The sequence below is a fragment of the Ricinus communis genome, chromosome 7 (genome assembly GCF_019578655.1).
Source record: "Ricinus communis isolate WT05 ecotype wild-type chromosome 7, ASM1957865v1, whole genome shotgun sequence".
Taxonomy (NCBI): Eukaryota; Viridiplantae; Streptophyta; class Magnoliopsida; order Malpighiales; family Euphorbiaceae; genus Ricinus; species Ricinus communis.
The window spans coordinates 26,764,673-26,788,402 of NC_063262.1; the positions used below are offsets into that span (position 1 = coordinate 26,764,673).

The window sequence follows — 23,730 nt, forward strand, 5'->3', positions numbered from 1 at the left end:
ATATTGGACTTATTTTCTTGAATTAAAAATGCAAAATACTTTAAAATTTAAATGATAGAATCCACATTCCTTGCATTTCATTCTTATAGATCATTATTTACTATCCAGTCAGAGATATTAAAAGCAAAATGAAAAAGGTTGAAAGACTAACAATTATAGTCATTTTCTTATATGATATGTTTCCTTCTTCTTTTTTTATTTTGTATTTAAAATTAATATACTTATGTCAAAAAAATACTAATTCATATTAGATGAGTCATTTCAGATTTTAGCTTTTTCCTTTAGTATTTTATTTACCTGAAGAAATAAAATTATATGAATACAGTTAGAATCAAAATAAATAAAGATATTAAAACATTGACAGAATCAAAAAGTTAAACTAACACTAAATGAACAAGAAATCATGATTAAAAAAATAAAGAAGAAATGAAATTTAAAAAAAAAAAATGAATATCATGTGATGGGTTTACCCATTCCAAAAGGATACGGATTGGACGATGATAATTAAATACATAAATATTGTTTAAGTGAAAGTAAAATTTTGTTATATATATAGATGTTGGATAATCTTGAAGTAAGCTTTTGATTTGGTCTAGTTTTAAGGTGACCAAAAATATATATAATAATGTTCAGATGGGGCATATCTTATGATATGATTATGAACTCACGTAATAGTAAGTAGGCTTCACTTATAATAATAATAATAATTATTATTATTATTATTATTATAATTTATTAATTATTATATTATTATTTTGTTTTTGTATATGCACATGTCATAACAGTGATGTTGCTTTCTTTGAGTATTTTCTTGGAGTTATTTTATAGCCCCACTTAAAAATATAATCAAAGATAGTTTTGGGATCCATTAAATATCTTTACATTTAAGTTATTTTATAGCTCCACTTAAAAATATAATTAATAATAGTTTTAGGATCTTTTACATCGTGTGTGGTTGAAATTTATAAATTTCATTTATAAATTTAAAGTTTATGTATTTTAAATAAAATTAAAATTAATTTAGAATTTCATAGAAAACTAAATTTTTATAAAATTGATTAAAGCTAAACTAAATTTTTATACATTAAATTAATATATTTTATAATATTAAAATATCTCTTTCAACTTTATTATTTATATTCATTTTTTCACGCATAGTTTTCTCTTGAAATAAAATAAAATTCTTAATAAATTTCAACTATAATATTAAATCATATTGGACGTATTCAATCTAACCATCATCAGTCGGTCACAGCTTTAGTCACAAATTATTATAGTATTCAGTATTCAGTATTCAATATTATCCAATTATGTACTTGAGAAAATGAAGCATCATTTAGCTGATAAACAAATTAATGCGTTCTAGAATTTTCTATAGTTGCTTTTTGAAACCTTTTGCTTAATTACTCTTTAATTAATCACTATTCAACTCTATCTATCATTTTACTTTTGTTGGGTTGAATATAATAAGATCTTGAGAATACTATATGTTATCACTTGTTTGCTATTCAGAAGATTTTTCCTTAAGTTCAACCTAGTAGCATGATAGTACAAACTCAATCTTTCCCTATACTAAACAGACATTCCTTTTAATTAAAATAGATTCTTTTAGAGATACTATATATATATAAAAATATATACTTAATCAAATCTGTCCCGGTTCGGGAAAAAATATTTTTCGGAAAACTAATACTTTATATATTTCAGCGTTTGGTGCATTTAGAGATTCATTAATAAAAAATAATATATTTTTTTATCAAATGGAAAACTAAGCAATTTTTAAGAAAAATTACTTCCAATATAATTTGGAAGACTTATCAAAATAGAAAAAAAAAAAAAAAAAAACTTATATAGAAGTAATGAGTGAATTAGGATAGCTATGATTTGTACAAGAAATGAAATTACAAGTTTTGAAAGGATAACTTGTATAGATAATGATTCTAGGCTTGAAGAGGAACAAATCTGAACATGGTGATATGAGGTTTAGAAGCATTGGTTTGGTACTCTTTACAAAAGTAATGGAAACATGCAAAGCAAAATCCCATGATCAATGGAATGGATATTATGCTGTGGAGCCATTCAAAATAACATATTCTATGGAAAATAGGCACAGTCGAAAGCCCAAATGATAAAAAGTTGACACTCTCCATTGATGCTTCTTTCTTTTCACCTCAAATCTACTTGTGCTTTGATTTTTCTTTTTTCTCTTTTAATTTTCTTGAACATGATTTTTATTTATATGCATATCACTATTTTTGTTGGTTTTAGTAACCCAAAACATTTTAGAGACAAAGACATATTCTTGTACTTTCAACCAAATCATAACTTTGTTCTCCTAAATTTCTTATTTTTAAAGTGTATACATAATGAAGTCTATCTTTATATACATTTCAGTGCATGAGAGAAAATAACAGAAAAAAAAAAAAAAAGAGGAAAATGTTTGTGGAAAAGAGAGATATATATAACAATTGAATAATATATGAAATTAATATAGCAAAGTTAAATAAAATGAGAATGCTGTCGTCCAGGACCAATTTTAGTATTAAAATTAATATATTAGGGTCTAATTGAATATGAAGTTTGTTTGTATTATCCCATTATGAATTAATATGTTTCTTTGTATCTTTACTTAGCCTTCATTTTAATAAAAAGAAAAACCATAAAACTAGTATCTTTTTTCAAAGGAATTAAGAATATAATAAAATTTATTCTTTTGAAATTAATTCTAAAATTTGATTATCGCTCATTATTTATTTATATATGACCCCTAAAAAAAATGGTGCTACTTCAGCAAAATAAAAAAAAATAAAAAAAAAGGTAAACTTCTTATGATTAAAAAAAATTAAAATTTAATAATAGAAAAGATTAACTAAAGTTAGAATATGATACCATTTTGAAGCATACAATAATTACAGAATTACAGAATTATAGAAAACTAAGATTAACTTTGAAGCTCAGATACTTATAAATGTAACAAATTAATATCCAAAAATCATGAAGCTCAAATATTTTGAAGATGAATTGATAAATTACATATGCAGCAAGTTGGGAGATTCTAAATTGAGCTAAATTAATAAATCCATCTGCTTCATCATCATAATGCAAGACCTCCAGAAGAACTAGCAGATCATTAATTTGCCTGTATTTTTTTGCCACAAAAAATAAAATATTTCCATTCTTGATTTGGTTTATATATTTCTGGAAGTGATTCCCACTCTGTTTCCTTCACATTAATATCAATTTCTTATACTCTGAAAATAATATGTACTTTAATTGCCATCCCATACTCAAAAAATTGACTGTGACTACCACCCATGTCTAATCTCAGCCGTCCATTTTGTTGATAAGGCTAAATGAATAGTAGCTGCATAAAAAATTATTCATTTTTTATTCAAAATACTCACCACCTTAGACTTAAGAAAAATGATAAAATAGGTTATAAGCTTGAAAATGACCAAAATGAGCATTCATTTGAGTCTCATTTAGCATTCATTTGACATGAATTCACATTTTACTTCTATTTAAGGATGCCAAATGCACCATTGAATCCCTCAGGGAAAATAAAAAGGAGGGTGGTCAGTAAGGTAGCATCCTTAGTGTTGCTGGTTTACTTTCGCATCAAATCCTCAACACCAATTCTTCCTCTAAATCCTCCACTGATCTTTAAAAGCTGTAAAAAATGGCTCCAGGAGTGCCTGTAGATGTATTTTCGGGCAGTGGCAAGGTCTCTGCAGGGTACTCAAAGGGGGCTTATGTGACATTTTTAGCTGGTAATGGAGATTATATAAAAGGTGTGGTTGGATTAGCTAAGGGTTTAAGAAAGGTTAGAAGTGCATACCCTCTTGTTGTTGCAATCTTAGGTGATGTTCCTGAAGAGCATCGTGAAATCCTGAGGTCTCAAGGTTGTATAGTACGTGAGATTGAGCCTATTTATCCACCTGAAAACCAAGTTGAATTTGCCATGGCTTACTATGTCATCAACTACTCCAAGCTCAGGATCTGGAATGTAAGTTTTGCGTTTCCTCATACAAACTGCATATTAATTAATACTTTGCATATAAGCTCTTTTCTTTTTCCAGTTAAACATTTATTCAAATTGAGTTTTGTCTTATAAATCATAACATGAAAGATCATCTCAAGATTTTTTTTTTTTTCTATTAAAAATTTCAGTAATTTTAATATATTAAGAATAGTATTGCCTATATTATGATTTTAAAACATCATTATTAATTATCTAATGTTCAAGGCATATATATATATACATCAATCATTTTCTTCACTCTATTAACTTGTGTCTTAAGTTATTGGTTATGAAGTACTACATGTACCTGGCTTTAATTTCTGTCTCTTACAACACATGCAGCTTTAGATTCCAAACCCACTTTTGTTTTGCAAATAAACTATGTAATCTTCCTTTCCGCCTTATATGTAGGTCCAGTTTAAGGTACATATAAATATGTACATGTTCTTTATTGGAAATTCGTAGTGTGTGTATGGATAAGGAATAAGTTAGATGAGATTCATATGAAACCTAAACCACCTGTAGTGCTAGATGATAAAGGGTCGCCATGCACGTATCACATCCATGAACCAACAGTCATGGATTTTTCAAATTTTAAAATCCAAATCACAAATATGTGGTTTGAAAGATGAATCCTGACGGCTACTTGATTTTTGTGGGTGTGTTCTTGTTACAGTTTTTGGAGTATAGCAAGATGGTTTATTTGGATGCTGATATCCAAGTGTTTGAAAATATAGACCATCTCTTCGACATGCCTGATGGCTACTTATATGCCGCCATGGATTGCTTCTGTGAGAAAACATGGAGCCACTCTCGTCAATATAAGATTGGCTATTGCCAACAGTGCCCAGATAGGGTTCCATGGCCTGCAGATATGGGTTCTCCTCCTCCTTTATATTTCAATGCTGGCATGTTCGTTTTCGAGCCTAGCAGATTGACTTATGAGAACCTTCTTCGCACTCTTGAGATCACCCCTCCAACACCCTTTGCTGAGCAAGTAAGTTTTATTTGACCCTTAAAAGCTAATCACCATCACAAGTTTTCCATTTCATTAATCCAAGACCCCACATAGTTGTAGAGTACCAATTGAATTGCTGAAAATTGGACCTCGGAAATTATGAAGGTGGACACTGTAAGTATACATATAATTGATGAAAGTGTTGATGGTTCTGAAAGCATCAGCAGCTTTGGCACTGTGATCATGATTAGAGTCACTTTATCATCATTACAATCAACAATCAATTTTGGAAAAGAGTAGAAAAAAAAATAAGCATTACTTGTAGACAAAGAATAAACAAATGGAGGAGAAAACAAAGTGAGCATTCATTATAATACCAAAGCTGAAGTAATTAATTTACAAAAATAGTAAATGACATCATTATTTTTATAAACCAAAATAAAGTTTAATAATCAAATTGGAAAAACACCACCTAAAAAGGCATTAGGTGATAGAAAAAAGAAAACCCTAGGACTAATACCTTCAAAAAAAAAAGTCAGAATTACATCAAAATCTTATAATGAACATCAAAACCCGGAAAAGAAAAGAAAAAAAAGGGCATGCAAACAGACCCACAGCATTAAATAAAACAGCAGCAGAAGAGATAATCTCAAACCATATTACCGAGCATCTGTGGTTATTGTTACCCAGTTGCAATCCAACTAGAGGTTTCCAACACTAAGAATTTCTTTTCTTTTTGTGAACAAATGACAGGATTTCTTGAATATGTTTTTCGAGAAGACATATAAGCCGCTTCCTCTGGTTTACAACCTGGTGTTAGCCATGTTATGGCGCCATCCTGAGAACATAGATGTACAAAAGGTCAAGGTTGCCCATTATTGTGCTGCTGTAAGTAGCTTATCTTCTTCCCTTCAATTACTTCTTGGTAAACCAATTGTTTTAGCTAATTCTTGTGTTTCCTCGTTCTTCTTATGGGACAAAAAACAAATATAGGGTTCAAAACCATGGAGGTATACAGGCAAGGAAGCTAACATGGAGAGAGAGGATATCAAGATGCTAGTGGCAAAATGGTGGAATATATACAATGACGAATCACTTGATTTGCAGCCTGCGACTTCAGTAACTACAGCAGAAGAAGAAACCTTCTCAAGAACTTCTATTATGGCTTCCATGCCTGAACCTATCATTTCCTACATCCCTGCACCTTCTGCTGCTTGAAAACTATATTGCCTTAAGAGAATATTTATAAAGTTTGGTGTAATCCTACCCTTTCTACCCTTTTTTGGTAGGCTAATTGCTTGGCCTCTATTTGTCGTGTGGCTTAACTTCACACAAAATACGTATAAAGTGTGGACAAAAGAATGTATAACTTTCACCTGGATCATATAGTTATTCCACTTTTATCCTTGGAGAGACTTCATAAAGTATATAAATACATATTTATCTATAGATTTGCTGTATTTTATTGGCAATTCTAATAACATTGATTTGAGCTTTACATATTCGTTAAAATGTCTCTTCGAAATCTTTCATCATGTTCAGCTCATAAGACGGTGTCTCACGACATTTTTATGATCACATACCCAGAAAGGATAAAAACTGGTGATAGCAATCCAATCCGTACATCGCTTCTTTTTTTAAGGATGTGCAGAAGCATGTATGCAAATGTGAAGTTGTTTTTACTATTCTGTGAGAGCTTCCTGAGGAGGCTAAAGCTGGATCATCATGTTAAAATCATCACAAAACCTAGCCTTGTTGGGTGATCCTTTGGTGACGGATTCCTCAACTGAGCCTCCGGATTTGAAAGAATGCCTCCACAACTTCATGGGACAATAGAGCGATCCATGAAAGTTGACATATTCTATTTCATTTGGTGAAAAAGGTGGAAGATATGAAAGAAAGGGCAAAGGAAAAATAAGAAGTAAAAGTCCTCCTACTTCCGTTTTATGCTATCAAGTAACCATTTTCTTATATCAAAATATTAAATGAGCCACATAATAGAGTAGCTCTTTCCTTCTCATATATTTCTACCCAGAGACCGGACAGGAAAATGAACCTGAAATATATACTATTAAACACATTTGCTAAAGGCTCTCTAACCTCCAATATCCATTTTCGCAAGTATGTATGTATAGATGTTAGTCCAAGTAATTAAATGCATATCCACTTTCATCCTCACCTTCATATTCATTGTCTTGAAAGTTTGAGTTCCAGCAGCAGTCATCTTCAAAAAGAAAAGGTGCCGTTGCCATTTCTTTGCTTCCTCGGGACTTTCTATCATTTGTATCTATAATTGAAATGATCTTCTCCTTAATACAATCTTTAACAATTTCCTGTTCGATCTCTCTGGTTTGCAAACCAAGAAGAGAATAGCATTCTTCTTGGAAATCTGGATCATTGGACAATAAAATGAGTCCCGCAATAGACCTTGCAAAATCAGGGGCATAACTCCGAATCTGAGAATGATGGCAGTTCCAAACTTGAAATCGAGTATGAAGACATAGATCACTAGATAAGAGATGCTTGCAATAGAAATTTCATTAACTGCTAGTCATAGCAATAGAAAGCTTCTCAAATCAGGCCCCTTGAAAATAAAAGCCAGACCATTAAATATTTACTGTTACAATTTTATACTAATTGCATATGATTGTAACCTTTTGTTTTTTTCTTTTCAGAAGTTTTAAAAGAAATTAACAGAGAGAGATTCACCTTGAGGGCATGTTCACTTAGAAGCATTCCAGCATATTTCTCTTTCAAATCATCCAATGCAAGTTTAACTGCTCTTTTCATAAGATAACGATCCGTTCGAGTTTTACGCCTTGCTGATGATATGATGACCTTGGCAAAAGGTCAAGGAAAATACAACATACAACATATAGACAGATGCAAGAAACACGTTGCAGAACCTAGCATAGAACTATCTAAACATATTGAAGGACATATTGCAATAAGAATATAGGATATTGCTTATGGTAGGAGTGGAGAGCGATAGCTATATGAGTATTAGGTGGCAAGTTTTCCCATACTAGCAGGTTGCCTTCTTGATCGCCAACATTCCCCAAAGTCATTCCATAACTTTTCCAATCAATGCTAGACAGAGCATTTAGGAATTGGTTGGAAATTGAACAAGGTTTGAAATCTTCAAAATATAATACCTATAATTGATCATGCAGAAAAAAAAAAAGATGGATTTACAAAGAGTGAAATTACAAAGTTAAAAGCAGTTAAACGTTTGCAGAGATTATCTAAGTATACAAATTTTATCTTGTCCCCAGTGTAGAGTTATATGCACCTAATTGGCCAGCAGAAACCATTCACATTATAGCATTCAATGTCACAACTGCCAATATGCTATTACATTTTAAATTCATACTGCAGACATCCAACCATTAACATTTTTAATTAATACTTATAGAGTCTCAAGGCACAATAAAGACAAATTGCAGTCATATAGACTGTCAGAATCCCTTATCTAAATAACTCATAGCCAGTCATATAATTTGTGCTTAGCTTCCTAATTCATGACTCAGTTTATGGTAAGGAACCAAAGCTAAGGGCTAAAAAAATGAGCCAGAATTAGAAAAATTAGAAAGCTTTGTCACATTTGATTTTCTCTATACTGTGTAGTATTTAAGTACACCAAATCTTATTATTATTGTCTGTCACTCTCTCTTCAAATATGCACCTTCCTTTAGCTGACCATCTTACCAGAATATTTGTGATGACATTCTGTAAAAAGAGAAAGGAAGTCATAAAGAATTTGAAAAGGGAAAAAATTGATATGGACCTCTGTTTTTGAGAAGCATTGACTGAAGCAAGGACAGGTTAGTGCTGACTCGCTTATTATAATAACCACTTCCATTGTCAGTCCTGAACCCCTTTGATTTTCCAGGTTGCATGCCATTCCATTCCCAATCTTGAGTTGCTCTCTAACAAGAAATGGAGAAAGGAAATGAGTCATTTTCAGAATAATTTAAGACCATATAACATGTTCCATAAATTATTGAATCATTTAGCTGCATGATCATGCAATCACTGCGTGTCCAAAGAAATCAATATTGAAACTTCAGTATTAATAACAATCCTACTAAAAGCTAAGGAATCTAATCTGAAAATTCAAAAGGGACAGACAATTTAGTTTCTCGTTTTCATCCAAAATTTTCAACAGTTGTGCTGCAATAGCAATATCTTTTCAGAAATTATGATGACCCTAGAGAAACAGATGTTTACAGAATTTAGATGGCACTACATCTGGAGAGGCTGAAAGTTTTGATAGAGACAGTGATGAATCAATCTGAGCTTGTTTGTATCTACGTATATGACCCTAACATCTCTTAACATCAAATGATCAAAACTGAAAATTCAGGAAGCACTTTAGGTTATCATGGCCTGCTATCATTAGATTTCTAGTTGACCAGTTCTTTTGTAATTTATGCTTCCAAGGCCTAATTAACTGTAATAGTATTTGGAAATAACATTTAGAGTGATAACATGTAATTTGAAAGGGAAAGAAAAGGAGGAGAAGCTCCAACTCAACATATGAAAAGTGATGGCTCTATACACAAAGAAAGATGACCACCTTGAGGTACAGTATTCAGTAACAAGAACTGGCATGCAAACAAACACAGGGCCAGCAATGGCTGATAGTATACGTACACCAAAACTAATTCTATAGCTAGCTCAAGTTACTGAAACGACTCAAGGAAAATGCAAAGTTGCATTTAAATAATGAATCCAGAATAACTCGAAAAAAATTTTAAATGTTTGTTAACTGAGCTGAGCACCATCATACAAACTTCTGAATAAACCTACTGGAATCCAGCTATGAACATCAAACTTGCATGAGTGCAGCACAATCTTACCGAGTTCGAAAGCATGAATTACAATTTTGATTTAATATATTTCCATGCTTTAAAACATAATCTTGAAGGCCAGACATCAAACGCTCATCATTTGAAGTTGAAAGGGGCAAGGGATTGCTCTCATTTGCTAAAAAGACATTCACACGTCGTAATCCAGGGATATCCAAGCATTCAACCACCAGTTCAACTGCAACATTCTGGGGAAAAGAAATGAAGCTGATGGTTCAGTACTTAAGTTACCATAACAGTTTAACAAATTATTCCATGTGCCTAAAGTTGTGGGTAAGAATTAGAACAATGCCATCTTTGTCTAAGGTTGAAATAAGATCAATAGTTCTAGTCAAATAACTGTAAAAGCCTATGTAACTGCATGAAGTGAGATGAAGTTTTTCTTAAAAAACTCGATGGCTCAGATGGGTGCAGGCTTTATGACTCAAATATGCAGAGTTCATGATTGCCCAACATATACTTATGAAACTAATTAAAAGCATAAACCCATAACTGATTATGCCTTTTACCAGCATAACAATCACTGAGACACCAATATTACCATCACTAAATTGAGGCTTGCTTTGGATATTAGAAACAAAGGGAATGAGAAAGTAATATGATTGAATTGACCAAGATTTTAGCTACTTGAGAATTTTAGCACTTGTTATTGCTTCTTTGTATGGTTTCCATGAGCAAATGTAGGCAAACCTTCTTAGCCCACCCCACTGACCCCCCATCCTTTCACCTCTGTTTATGAGCTTGCCTTCTGATTTGACACTGCTTATAAAACAAATCGTCCAAATAAATGAGTATTAGAGTTGCAAGCTTTACTTACAGGGATCTTTAAAATGAGAATCTGCAAAAATAAAAAACAACAAAACAACTCAGTAAATAATGGAAGCATTGAAAGAGTTTTAGCAACCACTTGCTTATATATACAGATCTAGGATTAAAAATCATAAGTTTTGAGCTATGAATAAACTAATCAAGTTATCAAACCCATTCTCCATCCTAGTATTGCAATACATAAGAAATATTGAGCCTTAATATCAACCACTTTCTGTTCTGCTTCTAGCAATGCAAAATGAGAACAATCTAAGCAGCAAAAGCAATTCCCAGACAAAATCAAATAACTAAATTGATATACAGAAGCCACAAAATATTTATAGAGCAACCAACGACCTTTTGAAAGAAGCAAACAATCACTGACTCTAAAACATCAACGCTCTCAACAATGGACAGACATACTTGAGTCCCACTGGAGAAGAAAAAAGAAAAGCAGTTATTTCACATAATAAAATAATTAGAACTCAAAAAACATGATATATATTCAAACAATTAAACATGCCTGAATTCTGAACCATTCTTAGGGTTTGAAGGTAACCGAGTCAATCTTCTACTAGCAATGCTTTCTCTCAAATTTAAAAGATAATTGTATACCTCACTATCACAAATACCTGCATGCAATCTCCATAATAGCAAAATTAAACTATATACTTTAAAAAAAAAAAACTATCTATATATGCTAATACATTTTAAACCAGTAAAATATAACTCACTAGTATTTGTGACAGACAGCAATCCATCTGCATTACGATAAAAAAGAAAAGACAAATTAAAACATATTAGAGTAAAAATGAATCAACTGTGTCTGCTTTGCTTACCCCACTTTTGTGTATCAATGGCTTCTTTGGTACACTTTAGATACTGAAACTCTTCTAAATTGCTTCCAATTCCTGTATCTGAAACTGTACATTTAAAAAAATCAAATGACAATAATCTTTACAATAATAATACCAATAACAATATATAATGTTTTGAAAATATAATGAACAATTAAAAACAGATAATCAGAAACTGAAAGTGTAATTAGATTTAAATAAAATTACTTGAAATTTGAGTAATGGGAGAACCGAGAGGTGGAGGTGATTTGAGACTAACTGAGAGTCTGCAAATATCTTCAGATACACGACATCTTTGAAATGCGCTCGAAATTAACTGCAAGTTTACATTATTAACAAGTAAATAAAATAATAATAATGGCAAATGTAAGAGCGATGATCATAAAGAATTTGGAGGGAAAAATGTGATCGGTGAACTCACGTCCAAACACAGCGAAGAAGAAGCATCCATTTGATTTGAGTTTGATGGTTTGAGAGATAAATTTTGAGGAGCAAATGAAACTCAGAGGATATAATAATCTCCCGCGCTCGCAATTAACCACACAGCATTACACTCTAGAGAAATTAGAAAACGCAACTTTGTACGTGTTTGGGCCTCCATTATTTCTCAAACCTGAATCCGGCCCATTTCTATTCCTTTTTTGTTTTTTAGGAACTTTACACAAATATCTTAAATTAATTAAAAAAATATCATTTTTACTGTATAGATTTTTTTTTTTTAAATATTATTTTTTTAATCTTTTTCAAAAATATAATTCGGTTGTTTTTTGGTTTATTTTACGATTATTTTTCTTATTTTTCTTTAGTTGTTTTTTGATTGTTTTATCAAAAACAACTAAAGAAAAACTATAAAAACAATCGATACCGTATTTTTATATTTTACACAGCAAAAAGAATTTACGCTATATATTTAATAAAAAATCAGAAAACATAATTTTTTTCATTTAAGGCCTTTATTTTACCAAAATCAATTTAAACTGGTAGACATCGAGGGGGAAAGTTCATATTAATACTTTTATGGTCTCCTCGTGCAAAAATAAAATTACTTTTATGATTCCGGAATATAAACTATTTTGTATTTGATATTAATTATATATTTTATGGTTTAAATCTATTTTTTGATGGATAATTTGGATAATGAAAATTTATAAGACCGATATTAAAATAGTGTCATAACTCTAAGAACTATCAAAATGGAGTTCTAATAATTTTCTTTTTAATTCTACAAATAAAATAGATTTCAATGTACTCAACAATAACTAAGGGAGTTTAGGGCACCATTTGATCCATGTCTCATACGTAAGAATGGTTAAGAGATGAGAAAACTTAAATAAATACAGTTATTAAGATTAATACCTGATAAAAGTAAGATTTATAATCGTCCATGTGATATTGAGATCCACGGTTTGATCTTTACTAATATAATTGAAATTTCAGCTTGAAATATTAAAATTCTAATTGCATATCCAAAGTGGAAAAAAGAAAACAAGTTGACATGCATGTGTTTTGCTAGGAATGTCAGTTGGTCAGATGTTTTGAGATATATGATTCTACTGAATTCTAATATGATGAATTTAGATAATAAAAAATAAATTTTAATTTTAATTTTATTATCTGTGAATCGAGTTCGAATTTAAATACGCGAGTATATTAATCGAACCCGGTTATATTATAATTTGTTATATTATATTATATTTTATTATTTAAAATATTATTTTAAAATTTATTAAATTTATTTTTGGATTGTATTAATGTATTTAATATTTAATTTTGAATATTTAAATTTGATTAGTTTATATTTTATATTTTTTACATTAATTCTTTTTAATATATTTTATTATTTAATTATTATAAGCGGATCCGGTAAATGGATATATATTTAATTGTGTGAATATTTGTATAAGCAAGTAGAGTACCAGCTATCCATTAAATATCAATAAATACATTTACTATTATTTAATTTAAATGGATTTTAATCAAATTCGGATAATGTGCAAGTATTTCTATTTAAGTTTGGGACGGGTTCGAGTAATAAAAATAGTTTCTTAAAAGGATTTGAAATAGGTTCAGGTACATATATATTAATCGGGTTCAGGTTCATATATTCTTAAATGGGCAAATACTTTATCCGTTGCCATTTCTATATTTTGCTTTAATTTATGATTCCAACGAAACTTTAATAAGCTGGAGTTTGACTCGATTTAATTTGAAAAAAATATTCGAGCTTTTATAACAAGTTTAAGTTCAGTTCTATTTTGCTAAAAAGATTATTGAGATTGCAATTAGCTCGAGCTTAATAAGTAAAAAATTTATTATTATATTAGACAAACTAAATTTGAGATTGGCTCATTAAATAATTATATAATAAAAAAGTTCAAACGTGTTAAGTATTTTTAATATTTATTATTATTATTATTATTATATGATTATTATAGTTATTATTATTATATAAAAATATATATGCATATTATATAAGTAATATATATATTATATTCTATTTTATTATATATATATATATATATATTTAAAAATAAAATAAATTTAATTTTAAATTTAAATTAATAAATTAATATATTTATAAGTTAAATTGCGATTCAATTGACGTGCTTTGTTTAGAAAGTTATTCGTAAATCAACAAACGAGCAAGCTCATAAATTGATATACTAAATTCTATTGAACTTTAATTTAGTTCTATAAAATTACTAAATTAAAAATTAAAAATTTGAATTCAGCAAGATTAAATTAATAAATAATTTGAAACGAGTTTTTATTAGGCGGAATTCTGAAGAGTCCACTTAGCCATAAAATAGCGATGGGCTAAACATTAGGGCCAAATTGTACTTCTACCCATAATCAACCACAAAAGTGGGAGAAAAACAAAATAAAACACACATGCCAACGCTGCGAAGTCGTCTGCGCACTTTTGCAGAGCAAATAGATGGTTAATAAGTCAAAGGATAAAAGCAAAAACCAAAAAGAAAAAAAACAATAATTCTAAGCGAGACAAAGAAACGAACCTTCTTTCCACGTTCTCTATTCTTTTACTTCTTCTGCAATCAGGAAAGCATTGTTTATTGACAGAAAACTATGTAAACAGCGGATAATATCCGTCCATTTGTATTAGTGGGTAAGTAATGGGTTAGGTGCAAAGTGGAGAGGAAGAGGGTAGTCTCAGTTTCTGGGTGTATTGAATTTCAACTCTTTCTGATAGTTCAAGAACACCCTCTTCATTTTCTTTACAGAATTGTAGAGAAAAATGGATCTAAAAGATATTCGACTTGATCCCAATTCCGAGTCTACCCAATCTATTGGTCAAATATCTCATTTGGCTCTTGATATTGGAGGTGATCTTGTAGCATTCTTTTCTTTCTTCCCTTTTAATTAAAGTTTTTTTCTTTAATTGTCTGGGATTTTGGTTTCTCTAACAACCAATTACTTGCTATGTTCCTTTCTTTCCTCATCTTGAATTGTATGTTTTGATTGCTATGTAACTCTATGTTTCATTAGTTAAAAGTTTAACTCTTCAAGAAACATGCAAGTGAAGTCAATGCATGCTGCAGTTTCTAAATAGGTTCTGATTATTGTTAGAGATTTTGTCTAATCACTTGTTGAAAATTTCTTGCTTTCAGGATCTCTAATCAAGGTGGTTTATCTCTCAAGATATAGTAATAATTCTGCTGATATTGAGGGGGAGAGCTCAAGCTCTGATGATGATACTCTTGTTCTTTCCAATGTTAATGGCGAACATCATATTCTTGAAGGAAGACTTCATTTTGCAAAGTTTGAGACAAGCAAGATAAATGATTGCTTGGAGTTTATTAGTTCCAAGAAACTTCACCTTGGTGGTTTGTATTTTATTCGGTCTTTTGGTTTTTATTTTGCAACTCTAGATGGTATTTTCTCCAACCAATTTACTAACATATTTGGATTGGATCCATTAATGGTTTCTTTTATGGGAGATATTTTTCTGGAGTTTTCTCTTTTGGGGAAAATGATCCTAGCTTGGTAAAGTTTGTGTTTACTTTGAGAACCTGAGTCTGACTATTTTAGGCTCAACCAATCTTTTCAAGGTTGTCCTATGTGTGCTGGTTGGGTTAAAAGCAGATTGTTCTGATTTGTTTTTGGAAGAATAGGCATCAGCAAGCGTACCCATCACATATATTCTCAATTCTTTTGTTATTCATTTTGTGTGGATGATTTATTTGTACATTAGAGAAGCTACAATCGGATTCATCTACCAGTTCTTTTAATAGGAATTATTTCAGTTGTTGATAAGAAGTTACTGAGAACAACTTCGTGAATAAATCATTTTGTGATTGATTCTCATTGGAGTTGATTAATCTTAATGTTGCTTCTTTTTCGCATACTTGTATGCATTTTTGGCTGCTTTTTTTTTTCATTTTTCTTATAAATGAAGATGAACTCAGGTTTCCAGCGTCATGAGAATCCTACCAAGGACAGGAACTTCATTAAGGTATGAGGAATTTTTGTCTGTTGCTATACTGTGACTTTTGAAGAAGCTGAGTTAACTGACTGGCCTGCCTTATTGTAGAAGCTAAACCTTGGTTTTAAAATTCTAGCATGTTGATTGATGAAGAAATGAACCTTTTTTTTTAACTGCTTGTTTTATTTTTCTCTTCTTTTTTGGGCCTAGATTTCCTTCTTTTTGTTTACATAATGTCTTTGAACTCCTCGCTTCATTGCATGCCATATCCAATCTAAACATCATGCTGAACTAATGACAAAAAATCTCACAAATTCTTATATATGTGTCAAGGTTACCTTTAGGTTTTGGTTCTACGGAGGAAGTAGAATTCAAAGTTCTAGAACTTATGCATTGAAGCAGTTATTTTTATGTCGTGAATTTTTTTAGCATATGGTATACACCTTTGAGAAGTATGCAAAGCTAATTAACTAGCTACTACTTTCATGAAGGCCACAGGCGGTGGGGCATACAAGTTCACGGACTTTTTCAAAGAAAAGCTTGGGTTTAGTCTTGACAAGGAAGATGAAATGGATTGCCTTGTGGCAGGAGCAAATTTTTTGCTTAAGGTGAGATCATAAAATCTCATCCATTTGGTATGAGCTAGCTATTTAAATAATGTGTAGTCCTCCTCTTGTGCAGAATAAGGTTCCCCACCTTCTGTAATTTTTTCATGACCCTTCTATATATTTTTATCTTCAAATGTGCATGCATATATATAATTGCGTTTAATTCTCTTGAACTATTGTGTTTTTATTGACTGCTTTCTTTAGAATATTCATCTCATTTTTTGTTAATACTTTATGCAGTTCTCAATGACATATTTCATGTTCACACAATGCGAAATGCTGTGTATTAATTGCTTGGGGAAATGTGACCATTAACTATATAGCCAGTTCCCTAAGCCAAAATCTCTTATCAGATACATGTTTTAGGTGTGAGACTGAATAATATATCTTATGATATTCTTATTTTTATTGTTCATTTTTAACTCTTAAAAAGGAGTTCAGGATATTTCCTCCCAATCATAATTCATGTAATACCTAAAAGAAGTTAATGAAAAAATTATGATGACATAACATGGCAAATACTGCACAGCCATATCGTTCTAATTTTTGTTAAATTTTTCGCGTCTGTGTCTGGAAACAATTAATCATACTATTTTCTTGTTTACCCTACAAATGTTTAACCTGCACTGAATTGTTTTGAGTAGGCAGTTCATCATGAAGCTTACACATACATGGATGGTCAGAAGGAATTTGTGCAGATTGACCACAATGATCTGTACCCCTATCTGCTTGTGAATATAGGATCTGGTGTTAGCATGATCAGGGTACACTTATCGGATTTTTTTAATTTCATTTACAATGATTTGTGTTGTATATTTGAAATCTAAGCATTTTGGTATGTCAAACTGACAGATATCAGATTTGTGGTTACATAGGTGGAAGGAGATGGAAAATTTGAACGAGTTAGTGGAACAAGTGTCGGAGGTGGCACCTTTTGGGGTTTGGGAAAGTTATTAACAAAATGCAAGTGGTAATTTGATTCCTTCCCTCCTCTTTGTCCAATTGATTATCCCCTCATTATCTATTTTCTTGTTGGAGGATGTAAATGAATTTTCTGTCTCAGTTTTGATGAGTTACTGGAGTTAAGTCACCAGGGGAATAACCGAGTGATAGACATGCTTGTCGGGGACATCTATGGCGGAACAGATTACTCAAAGGTCTTTTTGCGTCTTTAGTTTAACGACATAAATTTATGAGATGATGATAGTTTTGGCTTCCCATATTTGTGTTCATTATTTTGAAGTGTTCACTCGGAGCTACAATTTACAACAGCATCCTGCTTTGCTTGTTATTTTCCATCTTATAATCGCTCAACTGAGCATTCATTTGTTATGATGACAGTTTGGTCTTTCATCAACAACTATTGCTTCCAGCTTTGGGAAGGCTGTTTCAGACAATAAAGAGCTGGAAGATTACAAACCTGAAGATGTTGCCCGGTCTCTTCTCAGAATGATTTCCAATAATATTGGGCAGGTAGGTTCACTGGGACATGAATAGAACAGAATGATAATGTTGTCAAAACATAACGTGTGCTTATTTCCGAGTTTTTTCCTGGGAGAACAATGATCAAGTGTTAACATTTATGTTTTTTAAAGATAAAAAGGAATCTTTTTCTTTTTGCCCAACCTAGTCCAGAGTTTGGTTGCCAGTCATTGTCATTCAGTGTTTGTCACTCTCTGTAATGTTTCCGTTGATAAGAGCGAATTAACCTATCTCAGACACTATTATGTTGCGGGAATCCTTTTCAGGTGTGTGTAATTTTGTATTATGAATTTTAGAAATGGGTCCTATCTCCTATACTGGTGTTCCATCACCTTGAGAGAGATGAAGCATAGTCGAGGACTAGAAGCCAAATCCAAAATGCCATATAATGTTTTCTTTTCTAATGCCGTACAGAGCACATTTAGAAACTCACATTCCTTTATGATGTATATATGACTTTACTTGTTGATCTAGCTGCTGAATAAGGAGAGGAATCACTGGTCTGTGTTCTTTTTGTATGCTTGGGTTTACGTGTTTATTGTCTCTTTTCCAGATTTTTTTTTGTTTTAGTCTAAGATTTCTGTTGTTCTTATTTTGCTTTATAAATGCTTCCTCAAGTTGTATTGCCTTTATCTGAGTCAATTTAATTTATTGGGTCGCCTTGGGTTTTTCGTTTTGCATACTGTTTCTCACATCCACTTTTTTCCTTCTGCCTCCAGATATCTTATTTGAATGCACTTCGATTTGGGCTCAAGCGGATCTTTTTTGGAGGTTTTTTTATACAGGGTCATTCTTATACCATGGATACAATTTCTGTTGCTGTTCATTTCTGGTAATTATCTGGAACTGTCTTCCTTGTGTTCACATCTTAATAACTGATATAGTTTTCTTTGGAAAGGAACCTGCTTTATATATCTTTTTATGGAGATAAAGAGAACTGTCGAAATTTATGCTGCGTTTAAGAGTGCTTTCTGTTTGCGGTATTATCAGATCCTGGATTATATCCATCCTCATTGTCATCGATGGAGTTGCTAATAGAATTTAAGAAATATAAACTTGTCACAGAAATCCACTTGTTAGGAAATGAAAACATAAATCATGGTGATCGAGAAGTGAAAGGGGAGGTACAAATAATGGCTAATGAGAAGTTAAACGACATGAAAGATCCTGAAATTCTGATGCGTTCCTTTCCAAACCATCTGGGAGTTTCCCACGTTTCTTGTGTTGTTGCTCTGTTCTTCTTTGGCCGGCTACTCTTATGGCTTTCTGCTAAGATCCGCTTGATTGTTTTTTCCTTTCTTTTTTCCTTTTGAAGGTCTAAAGGTGAGGCAAAAGCAATGTTTTTGCGGCATGAAGGGTTTTTGGGAGCTCTAGGTGCATTCAGGAGCTATGAAAAGCGCAGCCTTGATGATTTCGGGGTTAATAAATCCCTGAAACTCCCAGAAAATGCCTCCTACACCGCAGATTCAAATTTTAACCCACCAAGTGGGGATTTGAAGGATAATGGAAGTATACAATCTAGTGTTTATGCATCTTAGCGCCTGCCGGGGCTTTCATTGTGCTTGGGTCTGGTTAGGAAACTGTTAGTACTCCAGGTTCCAGCACCCTGTGCAGGTCAGAGAAATTTTGTATAATGTGTAGTATAGTTGAAAGCGTGAGGACCAATAATTTGTATTAGAAAGATCATAGATTTGGTAGCGTGGAAGTATCAGCAAAGCATAATACCTAAATTCTTTTCCCTCATAATTCACTTCCACATTGTGTACTGAGATGAACTTTGTATCTTTTGTTTAATAAATTCTATTTCTTACATAAGGGTCCTTTCCATCAATTACGAAATAATAATCCAACTGATGTTCTCTCCTACATATAGTAATGACAGATGCTATACAAAAACTGTCGTAGATGTTCAATTCTAATATGGTGTTCGGTAAGTTAAATCTGATAAAGAAAAAGAAATAAGAAAACATATTATTTGAGCATTTACTCCTCTGAAATGGTTTAACATTTGAAGAGTATTGGAAAAGAATTGCTATTTTCAGATAGATATACATATACGTTTTTGGCAAGCCTTGCTATGAAGTTCCTGCATTACAAGAAAGATATAACAGGAATGCAAAATGAAACACTTAATTAGGTAATTCAGCAGTGAACAGCCTCCTATGATGTCTCTTTGCGATTCTCCGGTGATGGGCCCATCTCTCTTTAATGTCAGATGATTTGTCAATTCTGTACGAGTTTTGAGATGTTTCAGAATCTGCGTTATTATTAAAATCTCCCCTGATTCTGGCAGCCTCAGCAAGCAAATCATTTGCAATCATTTCAGTGGTCCTAGTAGTGATTCCTCGCAAATACCAGGAAATGGGTGGTGGTGGAACTAATGCTGGCTGGATTAACTGCTCCAAGCTCACCTTTGATCCTATCCTTCCTTTGCCTCCAGTACACCAGCAATAGTCTGCCCATGTTTTAGGTTTGAATGGATAGCATATATCTTGATCAATAAACACAGGCTCTACTCTCCAGCATCCTTCAAATTGTTTCATGAACCCGGTTTTCACTTGCTTGAATTTCATCTGTCAAGCAATCATCAGATGTTAGAGAATTGTCATTCCTTTGTAATGAATCTGTCTCTGTTTTTTTACAGCAACTAAGGTTAAAAAAGAAAAAGAAATACAAGAATACCAATATCCAGTCCCTAGATAACACCTTGGCGACACACAACTATAATCATAATACTGAAGAAGCAATGGGCAAAGATGAGAATCTAATGAAAGGAACAGTTTCTTTTATATTATGCATACGCCTATGAGATAATGAAAGCTACATATTACAGTAGAATTAGAAGTAGGGCATTGTAAGGTAGAGGAGCGAATGAGGATTTTAGGCCAACTTAATTTCTGGAAACAAACTCCCAAAAGACTAATTAAAGGAATCAGTTTCCTTGGCATATAGCAGGCCATACGTTCTTGTCACTACTTAAAACAGCTAAGAAGGTTAGACAATTTTTTTTATCTTGAAGTTGTCCAAAATGCACTCAGTACCAGAGGAATAGACCAATGTAACAAGAAGCTTCATAATGTACTAAGTTACTGCCTTCCTACTAGACTTCCTTCCCTCCAAGGCCTCCAGAATGTTTAAAGTAAAGAGCTTATTTGAAGACATGAGGCTAACATACATCCGCGATTAGCTGCCTTCAGGGGATTGAATGGATTGTACACATACTCCACAATCCATATTACTCATAGAAACAATCACAATAGTATGAAGACGAGTATAAAATGGAATTAACACATTCTCCAAAATCCATATTACTCATAGAAACAATCACAATAGTCCAAAGAGAAATATAAATACTTACTGTCAAATCTTTTCTGTTTTGATCAACTAAGACATGCACTGAAATGGTCCCTGACCACCACAGGAATTTCCAAATAGCTGCTTGTTCCAATTCAACCACCTGCCTATGACCTTCATCAAGCAGAACTTCCCTAGATATCACTTCCTGAAAAGACAGTTGTTTTTTACCCTCAAATTAAAATATAATTTTGGTAAAGTGCAAGAATTTTTAGAGTAAGACATAACAGTAAACATGAAAAAAGAATGTCAGATAGAAAAGTTAAAAATAAAAGTAAAAACAATTAAAATAAAACAGAAGTAAAGGAAAAAAATTACGAATTACAAATAGCATATCTAACTTTGACCACCTAAGGAATTCTCCATGAAAAAGCTTACAAATTGAAATGAAAGAATAGAGAATGGAACAGTCAACTTACTTTGATGTTTTTGAAAACTCTGCGATTATCAGGGTCAGTAACAATATTGTACACTGCGTCTGGAGGCAACCCAACATTGAATTTCACATTTAGGTTGCAGAGAGAACCTTTTGGTACACTGACCTGCCAAGATTAACATCAACTCCAAGTACATATTGATCTAACCAACCCCACAAGATTCTATGCAACATTTTTCTCCATCTTATTTCCTTTTCCATCAAGCAAGGAATTATTAAGTAATATAAATATACAATATGTTTCAACTGAGATAAAACCTTCCTTGTGGAAATAATGAAACTGACAAGGTGGCAGAATTTTGAAGAGATGTGACAATGTAGGAAAGTGCCTGAGAGTCTTTGAACAAGATCTCAGTCCTTCTAACCGAAAATGTTGAAATCAACTTGCATTTCAAGCCAATTAGCACCAGCTCTAAAAAAATTTAAATTCTATAAAATAGCACTTTTTCCCTTTTCAAGTCCATCTTACCTTTATTTCTGGAGGCTGATCAATCCAGGAAGGATTTTCTCTCCAAGTTTGAAGTTGCCTATCCAGATCAATCTTTACAGCATCAAATGATCCTCCTTCCATTGTCACTGAGGTTGCTCCTTCATTATCTTTTGCTAATTTCCTGAACTGCGACTGTAACAAGAACTCTCTTTCGTCTCCTAGAATATTTAATATTTTATCATAAATAGTCTTCTAATAAAACGACTAACCTTTAAACAATTTTGAAGCTTGTTTGGTAGCTGCACAAGATCAGAGGGATCAAATGCCTTGCGCCTTCCATTTCTCATGCTATTGGGAGTTCCCATGGCTGTTCTTTTCACATCTGCCTCACTCATTAGAACCTAAAATCAATGCAAACAGAGTTTATTTGATGTTGGATTCTCGCTCCAATGTTAGGTCTGGAATATGCATAGACTTGTTGTAGAACAATAGTCTCCATAAAGTTTCAAACTTTTTGTTAGGGGCAGATGCATTATAGAGGGCAGAAAATACATTTCTAAATCTACTAATACTTACAAGAATCCTAGTTCATTTCTGTTTATGAGAAAAATCAGGTAATAAGCTATGAAAGAACAAAATGTGACAATTGGACTGCAGAACAATAAAATCCCCACTGCATACCAGAAGGTCCAGAACAATAAGTAAACTGTACACCTACTTTTAGGCAAGTGAAACAGTACCTAAAGCCCAGTTTAAGCTCAATCAACTACCCAGTCATCAAAACTTCACACGAATCTTCTGACTTCCAAGAAACTCTAAGTTGAACTAACAGTCTTTAATTACTAGATCAAGAAAGCAAGCAATAAAAAATAACAATCCTCAAACTACATCTTTGAAATCCAATCAACATTTAGAGCTTATATTACAATCCAAGGCGGACAAATTCATAAAAGAAGAAAATGCAAGTCAGAATTTGTAAACACTAACGAATCAAATCAGAGGCAACAAAACTCAAGACTGTAACTTTCAATAGACAGCAATAAGAAAACAGACTTCTTTAAGGATTAAGCTTCTTAAAACAAGAAATGGACCCAGAAAACAAATTAGTGACACGGGTGAGAAAAATCATAGAAATTTTAAAAACGTTAAAGAATAAAAGAGAGAATGGATGCACACTTACAGATAAGATAGGATCAAACTACAAGAGCATCCACTACACAATGGAATTAATTTCCTTGTATTTAAGTTGAACTTTTCTTGTTGAGAATCCAGGGATGGCTATGTTACATGTAAACGCAACAGCAAATCTTGAAATTGCAGGGAAACAAAGCAAACAACATTTGGAAGCCCAAAAAGCTTTTCACTTTTTTTGACCGTCTACTTCAAAACACAAGTCACTGGTTTAGAAGACCAAATCCGACGGTAATCCTGGTATCCGTATTTTACATGTATGTCCTGTATC

General features: G+C 32.1%; 4 protein-coding genes across 5 annotated transcripts; 2 read left to right on the forward strand and 2 right to left on the reverse strand.

Moving 5' to 3' along the window:
• The first annotated feature begins 3,529 nt into the window (after positions 1 to 3,529).
• LOC8282589 (galactinol synthase 1) lies at positions 3,530 to 6,428 on the forward strand. The gene is made up of 4 exons (XM_002525318.4): positions 3,530 to 4,006; positions 4,698 to 5,018; positions 5,733 to 5,867; positions 5,973 to 6,428. Exons 1-4 carry the CDS (start codon positions 3,680 to 3,682, stop codon positions 6,195 to 6,197), a joined length of 1,008 nt encoding a protein of 335 aa, XP_002525364.1. The 5' UTR covers positions 3,530 to 3,679; the 3' UTR covers positions 6,198 to 6,428.
• LOC8282590 (type 2 DNA topoisomerase 6 subunit B-like) lies at positions 6,265 to 12,263 on the reverse strand. Of its 2 annotated transcripts, none has more exons than XM_015723141.3 (12): positions 11,936 to 12,263; positions 11,722 to 11,830; positions 11,497 to 11,580; positions 11,392 to 11,418; positions 11,181 to 11,289; positions 11,015 to 11,090; positions 10,668 to 10,688; positions 9,842 to 10,038; positions 8,767 to 8,908; positions 7,944 to 8,134; positions 7,689 to 7,818; positions 6,265 to 7,435 (listed from the first exon to the last, which is right to left on the reverse strand). In XM_015723141.3, the coding sequence occupies exons 1-12, from the start codon at positions 11,963 to 11,965 to the stop codon at positions 7,118 to 7,120; spliced, it is 1,434 nt and encodes a 477-aa protein (XP_015578627.1). In that variant the 5' UTR covers positions 11,966 to 12,263; the 3' UTR covers positions 6,265 to 7,117. The 2 variants fall into 2 exon arrangements, with proteins under 2 accessions (XP_015578627.1, XP_048233168.1); XM_048377211.1 differs by having other exon boundaries at positions 7,118 to 7,368.
• Positions 12,264 to 14,408: 2,145 nt separating this feature from the next.
• LOC8282591 (pantothenate kinase 1) lies at positions 14,409 to 19,858 on the forward strand. The gene is made up of 11 exons (XM_002525320.4): positions 14,409 to 14,641; positions 14,757 to 14,858; positions 15,144 to 15,359; positions 15,942 to 15,988; positions 16,450 to 16,566; positions 17,211 to 17,330; positions 17,442 to 17,536; positions 17,630 to 17,723; positions 17,908 to 18,039; positions 18,768 to 18,880; positions 19,364 to 19,858. The coding sequence occupies exons 2-11, from the start codon at positions 14,771 to 14,773 to the stop codon at positions 19,584 to 19,586; spliced, it is 1,245 nt and encodes a 414-aa protein (XP_002525366.1). The 5' UTR covers positions 14,409 to 14,641; positions 14,757 to 14,770; the 3' UTR covers positions 19,587 to 19,858.
• Positions 19,859 to 20,007: 149 nt separating this feature from the next.
• LOC8282592 lies at positions 20,008 to 23,698 on the reverse strand. The gene is made up of 6 exons (XM_002525321.4): positions 23,449 to 23,698; positions 22,538 to 22,669; positions 22,308 to 22,460; positions 21,822 to 21,944; positions 21,407 to 21,550; positions 20,008 to 20,621 (listed from the first exon to the last, which is right to left on the reverse strand). The coding sequence occupies exons 2-6, from the start codon at positions 22,661 to 22,663 to the stop codon at positions 20,178 to 20,180; spliced, it is 990 nt and encodes a 329-aa protein (XP_002525367.1). The 5' UTR covers positions 22,664 to 22,669; positions 23,449 to 23,698; the 3' UTR covers positions 20,008 to 20,177.
• Between the last annotated feature and the right edge of the window lie 32 nt (positions 23,699 to 23,730).